The sequence below is a fragment of the Natator depressus genome, chromosome 3 (assembly GCF_965152275.1).
Source record: "Natator depressus isolate rNatDep1 chromosome 3, rNatDep2.hap1, whole genome shotgun sequence".
NCBI lineage: Eukaryota > Metazoa > Chordata > Testudines > Cheloniidae > Natator > Natator depressus.
This window is the reverse complement of record NC_134236.1, coordinates 3,834,208-3,846,695: the sequence shown is the minus strand read 5'-3', so window position 1 is coordinate 3,846,695 and position 12,488 is coordinate 3,834,208. Positions and strand designations below refer to the sequence as shown.

The 12,488-nt window shown below is 48.7% G+C and overlaps 1 protein-coding gene across 8 annotated transcripts in view; it reads left to right on the top strand.

Annotated features, from left to right (window-relative positions):
* OTOF (otoferlin) overlaps positions 1–12,488 on the top strand; it is a 216,395-nt gene that overhangs the window by 65,103 nt on the left and 138,804 nt on the right. For all 8 annotated transcript variants that reach the window (XM_074947330.1, XM_074947327.1, XM_074947329.1 and 5 more), the window contains exon 3: positions 4,813–4,901. In XM_074947330.1, coding sequence (XP_074803431.1) covers positions 4,813–4,901 — 89 coding nt within the window. The remainder of the gene's footprint in view (positions 1–4,812; positions 4,902–12,488) is intronic.

Below are 12,488 nucleotides of genomic sequence, written 5' to 3'. Positions count from 1 at the left end.
TTCTTGCTCTCAGCGAGAGAAACACTGGGAGGTTCTGGGCCTGGAAAAGCAGCAAATGGTCAGGCTCTGTAAAAGTAACAGTGAAACCTGGCACTTGCAAAGAGCCTTTCCTAGGGAAGAAGTTGGCAAATGATTCCTACAAGAAGGAATCGTTTCAGCTAGCTATGAAATGCAGCTGTCTCTGGGGTGGAATGCAGCAGCAACGTCCGGCTACAGTGCAGGACAGGAAGAGAAGTCCCATATCGAGCTGACACTGCAGGTAGGGAGTGGGACAGAAGAACTCAAACTGGGTTTTAGCAATAGGACACTACCAGGCGCTTGTGGAAAGCGTTATGGGGACACCAGTGACCACAAATCTGCACTTTAAATCCCATCGGAAAGGCAGCAGCATAGCGCCTCCTGGGACTGTGAGAGGGAATTGGCTCAGTACTGGCCACCGACTGAGTTACCATTTTTTACTGCCCTGTTTGGTTTGCCTTGGAGATCTGCTTCCCAGTCATGGCACAGGCCCGAGCCGTGAAGAAATGGCAGGTTTGCAGGCCAAGGTTGCATGATTTTAGCATAACCGAACATACAGTAAGCAACGGGAGCTCGGGACTGCTAGTCACGTCCCTTTGCTTCAGGCTGGGGGGCTGGCTGTTTATTTGGTTCCAGCTAATTACAGACTGGTCAGGTCTCATCCTTGGATAAACTAAATAGATTGAGCTTCTCTGAGCCTCTCATTAGAACTCATAATTTCCAGACCTCACACCATTCTTGTAGCTCTTTCTGAACACTTTCCAATTTTTCAACATCACCAGAACGGGACCCAGTCTCCCATATTGGTCTCACTACAAACACTGTATACAGAGATAATAACATCTCTTTACTCTGACTTGATATGTCCCTGTTTATACTCCCCCAGCTCAAGTGTGCACCCTTCCCTGTAGCACAGCACTGGAAGTTCATGTTCAATTGAAGCAAGAAGGAGTCCGGTGGCACCTTAAAGACGAACAGATTTATTTGGGCATAAGCTTTCGCGGGTAAAAAAGCCCACTTCTTCAGATGCATGGAATGAAAATTACAGATACAGGCATAAATATACTGGCACATGAAGAGAAGGGAGTTACCTTTCAAGTGGAGAACCAGTGCTAACAAGGCAATTCAGTCAGGGTGGATGTGGTCCACTCCCAATAGCTGATGAGGAGGTGTCCGTACCAAGAGAGGCAAAATTGCTTTTGTAGGGAGCCAGCTACTCCCAGTCCCTATTCAAGCCCAAATTAATGGTGTTAAGTCTGCAAATGAATTGTAGCTCTGCAGTTTCTCTTTGAAGTCTGTTTTTGAAGTTTTTTTGTTGCAGGATGGCTACTTTTAAATCTGTTATTGAATGTCCAGGGAGATGGAAGTGTTCTCCTACTGGCTTTTGTATGTTACCATTCCTGATGTCTGATTTGTGTCCATTTATCCTTTTACGTAGAGACTGTCCGGTTTGGCCAATGTACATAGCAGAGGGGCATTGCTGGCACATGATGGCGTATATCACATTGGTAGATGTGCAGGTGAATGAGCCCCCAGTGGTGTGGCTTATGTGGTTGGGTCCTATGATGGTGTCACTAGAGTAGATATGGGGACAGAGTAGGCTACGGGGTTTGCTACAGGGATTGGTTCCTGGGTTCATGTTTCTGTGGTGTGGGGTGTAGTTGCTGGTGAGTATTTGCTTCAGGTTGGGGGGCTGTCTGTAAGCGAGGACTGGCCTGCCTCCCAAGGTCTGTGAGAGTGAGGGATTGTTTTCCAAAATAGGTTGTAGATCGTGGATGATCTGCTAGAGAGCTTTTAGCTGGGGGCTGTATGTGAGAGGGTGGAGATGGATGGCAGGAGAGAGATCACTTGATCATTACCTGTTAGGTTCACTCCCTCTGGAGCACCTGGCATTGGCCACTGTTGGTAGACAGGATACTGGGCTGGATAGACCTTTGGTCTGAACCAGTATGGCCGTTCTTATGTTCTTATGTGATGGCCAGTGGTGTTCTGTTATTTTCCTTGTTGGGCCCGTCCTGTAGTAGGTGATTTCTGGATACCTGTCTCACTCTGTCGATCTGTTTCCTCACTTCCCCAGGTGGGTATTGTAGTTTTAAGAATGCTTGATAAATATCTTGTAGGTGTTTGTCTCTGTCTGAGGGATTGGAGCAAATGTGGTTGTATCTTAGGGGTTGGCTGTAGACAGTGGATCGCGTGATGTGTCCTGGATGGAAGCTGGAGGCATGTAGGTAGGTATAGAGGTCAGTAGGTTTCCGATATAGGGTGGCGTTTATGTGACCATCACTTATTTGCAGTGTAGTGTCCAGGAAGTGGATCTCTTGTGTGGACTGGTCCAGAGTGAGGTTGATGGTGGGTTGGAAATTGCTGAAATCCAGGTGGAATTCCTCAAGGGCCTCCTTCCCATGGGTCCATATGATGAAGTTTCAAAGCTGTATTCAGTCAATGTTCACCGGTAAACTTTTGAAAAAATAACCCTAATGTTTTGTTCAAAGTTACGAACATTTCAGAGTTTCCCGAGGTGTTTGTAACTCTGAGGTTTTCTGCAATACAAAGCAGGTGGAGCAGGGCCAACAATCTAGTGACTCTCCTGTGTGTGTGTGTGTGTGTGTGTGTGTGTGTCTGTGTCTGTGTCTATAAAATATTCAAGTCCATAGGGGTATCATTTCCAAATTCAGCCAAACTCTTTATGATGGGGATACATTCCCAGGCAGTGAAAAAGAATTACCTAGAAATACAAATCCTGTACAAATTAAATGCTCTTTCACTGCACCAGTTCCTCTCACTTAGTTGGAATCACAACCCAATTTTTTCCTTTCCTCCATTTGGCAATAACAGCTCCGCAGGAAATTTTATAAAACTTGCTGTGTGTATTAGTGTGAGTGTCGGTTAGGGGAAATAGACCCATCAGGCCATTTCTGCTTTGGCTGTGTCTCCAGGAGCTTTCAAACACTGGATAATGTCTTGATAACCCCCCACCCCCGCCTTTCACCCCTTTGAACATAATTATCATTGTGTTCCTCCAGTAAAGCCAGAGATCTGCAGGGATGTTTCAGCAGCTCGGGATATGGCCTTCGCACTCAGCATTGTTCTGACTCGCTCGCTGCGGCTGCCTTCCTATAATGAATTGTTTGCAGTTTGGTAATAAGGTTTCCTCAGCTCCCAGTGGGCATGAGAGGGTTATGTCTTGGACAATCGGATAACGTTTTTAACTTCCTTGTGTGAACCGTCCCAGCAGGCTGATTGCTTGGCTTGCAAAAAAACAATAAAAATAGAATTTGTTTGCCCGAAGCTGGGAACGGGCGACAGGGGATGGATCACTTGGTGATTCCCTGTTCTGGTCATTCCCTCTGGGGCACCTGGCACTGGCCACCATCGGACAGGACGTTGGGCTAGATGGACCCTTGGTCTGACCCAGTATGGCCATTCTTATGTTCTTATGCTAGTCCGAGCACCGACAATGAAACCTTATCAGCGCTAGGCCTGTGTTTTCACTGCGGCTCCTGTTGAAAGAGCCCCTCATTCGTGTCCTCATGGGGACTGCAAGTGGATACCCCTTTTGGCCTGTCTGTCTTGGGTCACTCTCCCCCATTAAACTTTCTTGGAAATGCAGTGACATTATCTAGGAGAAAATAAAGCCATTTTCTTTGCCAGGAACAGGTAAAGACGACCTAGGGGCTGCCAGAGAGGGTGTGTGGCCCAGTGGGCAGGATGCTGGTCTGGTGTCCTAGAGACCTGGGTTCAGTGCCTCACCTTGCCTCTTACTTGCCATGTGACTTTGGCTGTAAGAACATAGGAGCTGCTATAGTGGGTCAGACCAAAGGTCCATCTGGCCCAGTGTCCTGTCTTCTGACAATGACCAGTAGCACAGCTTCTGGGGGAGTGTAAAGAACAGGGAAATTTTGGAAGGATACACCTCTGCCTTCCCCTCCCAGCATCTGGTAGTCAGAGGGGTAGGGTGATCTCAAGCAGGGGATTGCATCCCTGCCCATCCTGGCAAATAGCCATTGGAGAACCTGTGCTCCATGAACTTATCTAATTCTTTTTTGAACCCGGTTATACTTTTGGCCTTCACAGCGTCCCCTGGCAATGAGTTCCACCGGTTGACCGTGCGTTGTGTGAAGAAATAATGCCTTTTGTTTGTTGTAAATCTCCCGCCTATAAATTTCATTGGGTGACCCCTGGTTTTTGTGCTGTAGGAAACAACACAGAACACTTCTCTCCTCACTTTCTCCACACCACTCATGCTTCTATGGACAATTCCATTATCGCCCCTTAGTCATCTCTTTTCTAAGCTGAACAACCCTCATCTTTTTAGTCTCTCCTCATCGGAAAGCCGTTCCATACCCTTGATCATCAATGTTGCCCTTCTCTGAACCTTTCCTGTTCCCCTATACCCTTTTTGAGACAGGGCGACCACATCTGCACGCAGTATTCAAGCTGTGGGCGCCCCATGGATTTATATAGTGGCAATGTGATATTTTCTTTCTTATTGTTTATCCCTTTCCTAATGGTTCCTCACATTTCCAAGTCATTTCCTGCCTCTGTCTCCACTCACCCTTTGTCTGCCCTTAGCTGTTCAGGGCAGAAACTTTCCATGTACTATGCCAGGCACTGATCTCAGCTGCAGCCTTTGGGAGCGACTGTAACATGGATAATACAATAAAGTAAATTTTGCTGATTTCCACCAGCTGAGGATCTGATTCCTGTGGGTGCAAAAAACCCACCAGCGTAACCTCTCCCCTGGAACAAACCCCAGCAGAACCCTAACTTTCTCCTTCCGTTGTTTTCCCGCAGACCTTCCGATGGCCAATCGCCAGCAATATCGATGGCAACGAGATGCTGGAGATCCAGGTGTTCAACTACAGCAAAGTCTTCACCAACAGGTGAGAGCGAGTCCTCCTCTTCCCCTGTGGTGGGGCCAGTCCCATGCCGTGTGGAATAGGCCACCCCCCCGCTAGCTGGTGTCATGGTTTTGTTTGGAGGCCGGAGAGATGGGAGGAGGTTACTAGATCTTCCAAGGGGACAAGCAAGCCAAGCCCACCGGAATCTTTACTACCTGAATTTGAAACATGCTGAGTCTATGGGCTGGAAATCAGAGCTAAAATTTGCAGTCATTATACCCACTACAGGGGGAGGGGAGAGGAAGATCTGCACTCCTACAGGCCACATACTGCTTATACTGAGAGGCAGCTAATAACCAGACAAAATAGGGGGGCAGTTTACAATGGTGGTTCTCTACCTGCGTTGGGCTGAAACCCACAGAAGGGCTGTAAAATCACCTTTTGACCCACCCACTTCCCTGAAGTGGGACTTACGTGTTGCCATTCCCATGCCCATGGGAGGAATTCACCCTCGATTACCCTCTGCCCAGCTAATGGGGATCAGACACTGCAGGGATGGGCACTGGCATAAGAAGCAGAATAAAATGGCAATGTTAGACTGAGCCCCCGTTTTACTATCGCTAAGCGTGGGAGGCAGTTGACTGGGCTCGGCCAGCCCAACTTTGGAAACTGTTTTCTAACCTGGATCCCGTTGGTCTGAATCCATCACTCGTGGGTCCCAGCCTCAGGCATGATCAACGCCCTTCCCCTTCTGGTAGGCTCTGTTACTGGCTTCCAGCCCTTTGCACCCTCGTATCCGATCACTCCCCCGGGTCTCCTTTTCTCCAGCCTGCACAAATTAAATTCCTTTAATCTTTCCTCCTCACTCATCTCTGCTAATCCTTTAACTGGCCTCCCAGTTCTCTGCCTTTGCCAGTTATTGGTGTCCCAGTGATGAAATGCAGGGCCGTCCTCCCGAATGTGGACGTATCTTTAGCACATGGGGAGAGGGGATATTGCCTTTTGGCTCATGCACCAGCAGAGGCCATACTGAATCTGGCCCCTAGCAGTAATTAGCAGCACATACTTTGTTGCATTTAACAACGCTGGTCATACTCCCACCTGGTATTAGCCATCTAGTTCAGTATAAGAGCAAAGGCTTGCTATCTAGCAGGCTTCCAGTGATTGCTTTTCATCTGTAACTGTCCAAGCACAGACTAGGTGTAATGACTCCACCTGGTTGATAAATTGTATTGTCAATTGCTTGGCTGCGCTTTGGTTTGTTACGAAATATACTCGAGAGACCAAACAACCAATGGCAGGCACGAGAAAGGTTCAATACCGGCGGTGTCCAATAGAAATTCGATGCTAGCCACACTTGTGGTTCTGAATTTTTCTTATTAGCCACATTATAAAAAAGCCACATTAAGCCACATTATAAAAAAGCCACATGCATTAGCCACAATTCAAAAGCCTATTAGCCACATGTGGCTAGCGGCGAAGGTATTGGACACCGCTGTGCTATACCGTACCGGTCTCCTGTGCAGTGACGTCGCGTTCACCTTACACAGATGGTGTGCTCCCAGAGGTACACCTCTAAAGCCATCCTTGTATACCCTCCGTGTTTACCGTGATGCACCCTTAGCTTTGTGCTGGGTACATGCATTCCACATGCTAAGAGGCAGGAAGACACCTCCCTGTGCCTATGTCAGGCTTGTGAGGGTAACTCACTTTCTGTTGCTACAAGGAAACAATCATAGATCCTGCTACTAAAAATTTTCCAATCTCTTAAGTCAAATCTTACTGAAACTATTGCTAGGTATTATGGGATGCCTAGCATAAATGAACAGGATTATAACAAAGGTACAGGCTAATCTGGGTTATATAACTGCTATATTAATACTTAATATTTATGTTTAATGCTTTATATATATTGTTGATTTATATATGATGGCTAGCATATGTTATATATATATAAAACATATGCTAGCCAGCATATATAAGTCAACAACCTGCCCCGACAGGATATCCACACTGGAGCTAAAAGAGTAATTCCATTAGCCGGTAGCAGGTATTTTTTCATGCTTTGTCACTTTAGATAAGCTGTTGCCAGCAGGAGAGTGGGGTGGGGGGAGGTATTTTTTCATGCTTTGTCACTTTAGATAAGCTATTGCCAGCAGGAGAGTGGGGTGGGGGGAGGTATTTTTTCATGCTTTATGTGTATAAAAGATCTTCTACACTTTCCACAGTATGCATCCGATGAAGTGAGCTGTAGCTCACGAAAGCTTATGCTCAAATAAATTGGTTAGTCTCTAAGGTGCCACAAGTCCTCCTTTTCTTTTTGCAAATACAGACTAACACAGCTGTTACTCTGAAAGCTGTAGGCTGTTATCCTGCAGTGGCCCGGGAACAGGCACACAGCCAGCGTGTTACACAGGTGTGAGCGCATGGTGCGATATTTGGGTTCGGAGCCGGGAGGGAGCTGCTGTTTGGATGATCATTGGGGGTACGTGAATTTGGCCTGCACTAAATGTGTCGGAGGAAAGAGCTAAAGAGATGGGCAGCAGCTCAGCTCCCAGCCCAAAGTATACACCAGAAATCAGCACCTGACCCCCAAGCATGAACAAGCCCATGCTGGATGCCACACCTGTTAGGCAGTGGCCTGTCCAGAGAAGGCCCCTGCGTGCTACGCACAGCTCTGCACCACTACTCAGACATCAGCTTTGTTTAAGCACGCAGCCATTCCTGAGTTATACATGAGTCTCCGGTGGGGGAAGCAAACCCTAGAACAAGGTCATCTGCACATATAGGTACCACAGGCTATCAGTGGGTATCGAACCCAAGACTTTTAGCATAACAAATGCTGCCCTCACTGTGTGAGCTAATAGAGAGCTCTGTTAGATGTGGGAAAGCAACAGGTTGTTGCAGTCCCTGGGGACAGCCACTCACCGGAGACTTCTGAACTCATGGGTAGAGCACTGGACTGGGAGTGAAGAGCCATTGACCTGCTGGGTGACCTTGGGTTCGCCGCGTCCGTCCATGCCTTTGTCTCCTCTCGTGCCCTTTCTCTTGTCTATTTGGGCTGGAAGCTCTTTGCGGCAGGCAGTGGCTCTCACTTTGTGTTTGTGTTTGTGCAGCACCCAGCGCAGTGGGGCCCGGATCTCAGCCGAGGTTCCTAGGAGCTACTCTTACACAGGCAGGAGTTACAAAAACTAAAGGCCTAAAAGCCAGTGTGTTGCGCAGGGTCTCGCCCCCAGTCTGGGTCTTCGGAGCCACCGGCTGGGAGTGTTGACACTTGTTTCAAGTGACGACACAGACAGATGGTTTCCAGGGCAGGGAAGCTAAATATGAATCGCTTTAAAATATCAAACTGGACCTCACTGTGTATCGGGTTCATTGAGAGTTTTGGACAATCACACGAGAGTTTGAATTGAGCAGAGGCAGTGCTAGCCCAGCGGGGGCCCTAGGCAGGAATAGTTTGGGTCCCCCTACACAACACATACTAATAATTAATAGTGGGGGCCCTGGAGCTCCTCGAGGCCCTAAGCAATTATGCTGCGCACAGGATCTGTTCAATTGAGCATATTTATTCAGTCGCTGTCCTGAGGGCAGAGCCCACCCCAGCTCTGGGAGCGACTGAAGATGTCCCAGACAGCTCCAACCCCTGTGTGTTGTGGGGCGGGAGGGAGTTACTTGCAAGGCTGACGCAGAGAGGAAGGATGGTACTATGGTAATAAAGGCCAGGTAAGTACCTTAGCCAGAGACATGCTGCCTTTACGACAAGTCTCATTTTCTAGCCGCCTTGAGTACAGTCCCCTCTGAGACCACAGGTACGTCCTGGAATGGCCCCCTGATATCGCCACAGCTGCATTGCTAACTTCAGGGCACTGCCTCGTTCAAAGCTCGTGTGTGTTCACCGCCCGGAGCTGGAAATGCCAGCTCCAGTGTAGACGTTGCTTTAGTGACCAGCGCTGCTTCTGCGCCACGCTCCCTCTGGAGAGTAAATCTGCATAGCTCCATTGACCCTGAACAGCCGACCTATTGCATCCTTTTATTTCCCTTCAGCCTGTCTCTGCTGCAAATGAACAGCGCTCTCTACTACTGCGTTTCTTGCCCTCATGTCTGGGGACTAGGAGTCGGGAGATTTGAGTTCTGTTGCCCTGCTGTGGGTCCTGGGGGCAAGTCAGCTTGCCTCTCTGTGCCTTGATTTCCCCCTCTGTAAAACAGGGGTGATAATATGGGATCTACAGCTCATGAGGATGCTGTGAGAATTAATGTCCGTAAAATGCTGTGAGATTCTGCGATGAAAGGGGCCATAAATGGACAAAGTATTGCAATGGACTGACTGTTTGCAACGAACCACAGATATTGGCGTGACCACTTCTGGCACCAGTATACCACTGCTGGCACCAGAATTGCCCCTGTACCAAGCAGTAGCCTGCTTCCAGGACTTTGCAGGTCAGCTTCCCCATTGGAGGAGAAGTCATTTGACATGGAGCCTGGGAATAATCTAAGTGTGATTTGCTTTATTTGCACACATGAACCAATCCTAGAACAGAGGCAACTCCCTTTCCTCCGCATCTCAGCCCACACACCCATTCTCAGGCAACTGCTCTGTGTCAAAAATTGCCTCCAAGTAGGGAGAATAAAGAGCAAACTGCCTATCACTGCTTCCTGCAAAGAATCATTGCACAGCTAACAATGCAGCATTTCTTCAAAGACTCAACATTTGCTCGCACGCTAAGGAAAAGAACTTGTAAGTCTATGTGAATGTCTATACAAGCCGCTGGAAATGAGGACGAGGAGCCAGCTGAGAGGCCTCTACCAGGGTTTGCTGCTCCATAGGGACGGAAACAGGATCCACTCCCAGAGCCTGGAGCCAGGAGTTAGAGCTCCAGCACTGGCTACCACTTTTCAGCCAGATAGTCTCGTTGTTTCACGCTCATTGCTGCTTAGAGACCTGTAAACCAAGCTCATCCCCTTTCTCCAGAAAAAAGCAAATTGCTAACTTCACCGGTTGGCTAAAGCATGGTCCTGGATTGACTGCGCTCAGAATAAACAGGGCCAGATCCTCAGAAGGTACAAATTCGTGTAGCTATTTGGACTCCAGCGTAACTTCCCTCATTTACAGCAGCTTTCCTCAGCCTCAGACTCCTCCTGAGGTCACCGTGGGTTTGGCAAAGGGCTGCACAAAAGCCGTTGGCAATGGGCACCAATGAGAAGTTCTGTTGGTCTTACGAAACTCTGGAACTATGCTCAGAGAGTGTGAAGCCAGCAGGGACCTTTGGATCATCTGGTCTGAACTCCTGTGTGCATCACAGGCCTTTAAACTTCACCCAGTTGCCCCAGCATTGAGCCAGTACCTTGTGTTTGGCTAAAGCATCTTCCAGAAAGGCAGTCAGTCTGGATTGGAAGACGACATCAAGAGATGGAGAATCCACCACTCCCCATGGCAGTTTGTTCCAGGGGTTAATCACCCACAAGGTTAAACGTCTGCCTCAGGCCTGCTCTGCCCTTAAAACATAGCTTGACATAGCTACTGTGTACAGGGGTGGGAAAAAATTCACACGGGTGAGCGCTGTAGCTCTGTGGACCTAACCGCTAGTGTAGATGCGGCTAGGGTTGACAGACGAATGCTTCCATGGACATAGAATCATAGAATCATAGAAGATCAGGGTTGGAAGAGACCTCTGGCGGTCACGTAGTCCAATCCCCTGCTCAGAGCAGGACCAAACCCAACTAAATCATCCCAGCCAGGGCTTTGACAAGCCTGACCTTAAAAACCTCTAAGGGTGGAGGTTCCAGCACCTCCCTAGGGAACCCATTCCAGTGCTTCACCACCCTCCTCGTGAAATAGTGTTTCCTAATATCCAACCTAGACCTCCCCCACTGCAACTTGAGACCATTGCTTTGTCTTCTGTCATCTGCCACCACTGAGAACAGCTCCATCCTCCATGTCCACCTTGGCTCCGGGAGGTGGAGTTCCTACAGTGAAGGAAAGACCTCTTCCATTGCCGTAGTGCGTGTCTACACCTGGAGACTACCGCAGCACAGCTATGGCCCTGTACGCATAGCTATGGGGCTGTAGGAGTGCTCCAGAGTATAGACAAGCCCTTATTTCTAGTCTGAATTTGTCTGGCTTCAGCCTCCAGCCGTTGGTTCTTATTCTATGTTGTTACCTTTATCAACCAAACTTGCAATCGAAGAATGAAATCAGGCTTGTTTGACGGGATTTTTTTTCCCCCCATAAAACCACATCGACTGGCATGAATTATATTCCTCTCCTTTAATACTTTGTTAATCAAATCCCCTATGAACTTTACCATTATTTTCCCTGGGATGGAGCACTCCTGTAGCTCACACTGCAGAGCTCTGTGTTTTGGTATTGATTGTTGCATGGTCCGGCTGCCTTGCTGGTATATCTGTGTGGGGTCCTTAAACAGCCAGGACTTCCCAGCCCAAGGCTGCTGTGCTGGGTGGGGCGAACACACTGACCACGTAACACTGCCGGCCCCTGCACAGGTGTGTTACTATTTGGTTTTTACCCCCCTGTCACAGCTGGGGAACTGAGACACGCAGAGATAAAGGGACTTGCCCTGGACTCACACCAGGAGTGTGTGGCAGAGCCAGGAACTGACCCCAGGTCTCCTGAGTCTTAGCCCAATGTCTTAACAGCAGAGCAAGCTTCTATCCCACAAGTGAGCTTTAGCGAAAAGGCCGAAGGGGTTAAATCCTACAGTGGCAGGGGAACGAGGCAATGCAGGGCACAGAGCTTTCTCTCCGTGGTGGGGAAAGCAATCGTTGTTTCTCCTGAATAATTCACAGGTGTTGGTAAGGGATATCTATTGGACTTGCAGATAAAGGCATGACACCCGATGCTGGCTCATGTGAATTATTGAAAGGGCCGCGGCTGAGATGCTGGTGCATGGCTCATTGTGGGGCTTTTGTTCCATCCCAGGGTAGCAATTGCCACACAGCTAATTAGTTTGGAAAACGATCCTTTCCCTGGGCTGGGCATGGGGCCCAAGTGGATTATACCAGCCACTTGTCTGCCGGCTCGCTGGGAGGGCAGGGAATTGCACCAGGTGGCCTGGCTCTTCCAGAGCCAATGGCAGGACACACAGTGTCTTCCTGGAGAACCATTTTTAAGGCCCCCCAAATGTTATGCCAAGCCAGTCAGAGGAAGGATGGGTTGGCAGCACATTGTACATCTGTCCATACAACTGAACAAAGAGCAGGCTAAGGGGTGACTTGATCATAGCCTAGAAGGAGCCACACTGGGAACAGAAATATGACAGTAGAGGCCTCTTCAGTGTAGCAGACAAAGATCTAACATGATTCAATGGCCGGACATTTGAAGCTAGACAGATTCAGACTGGAAACAAGGAGTAAATGTTTAGTAGTGAGGGTGGTTAACCATTGGAACAACTGGCCTCAGGATGGGCAGGATTCTCCATCACTGTCAATTTTAAAATCAAGTTTGGATGTTTTTCTAAATGATTGGCTCTAGTCAGGAGCGGCGGAAGCATCCTAAAGGTGGGGGGGGGGATCCCACAGGCCCTTCCCCCACACCGTCCCTTCTCCCTGAGCCTCCACCCTCGCGCCACACATTCCCCCCAAACTCCCCACCCTTGGGCCGCCCCTTCCCCC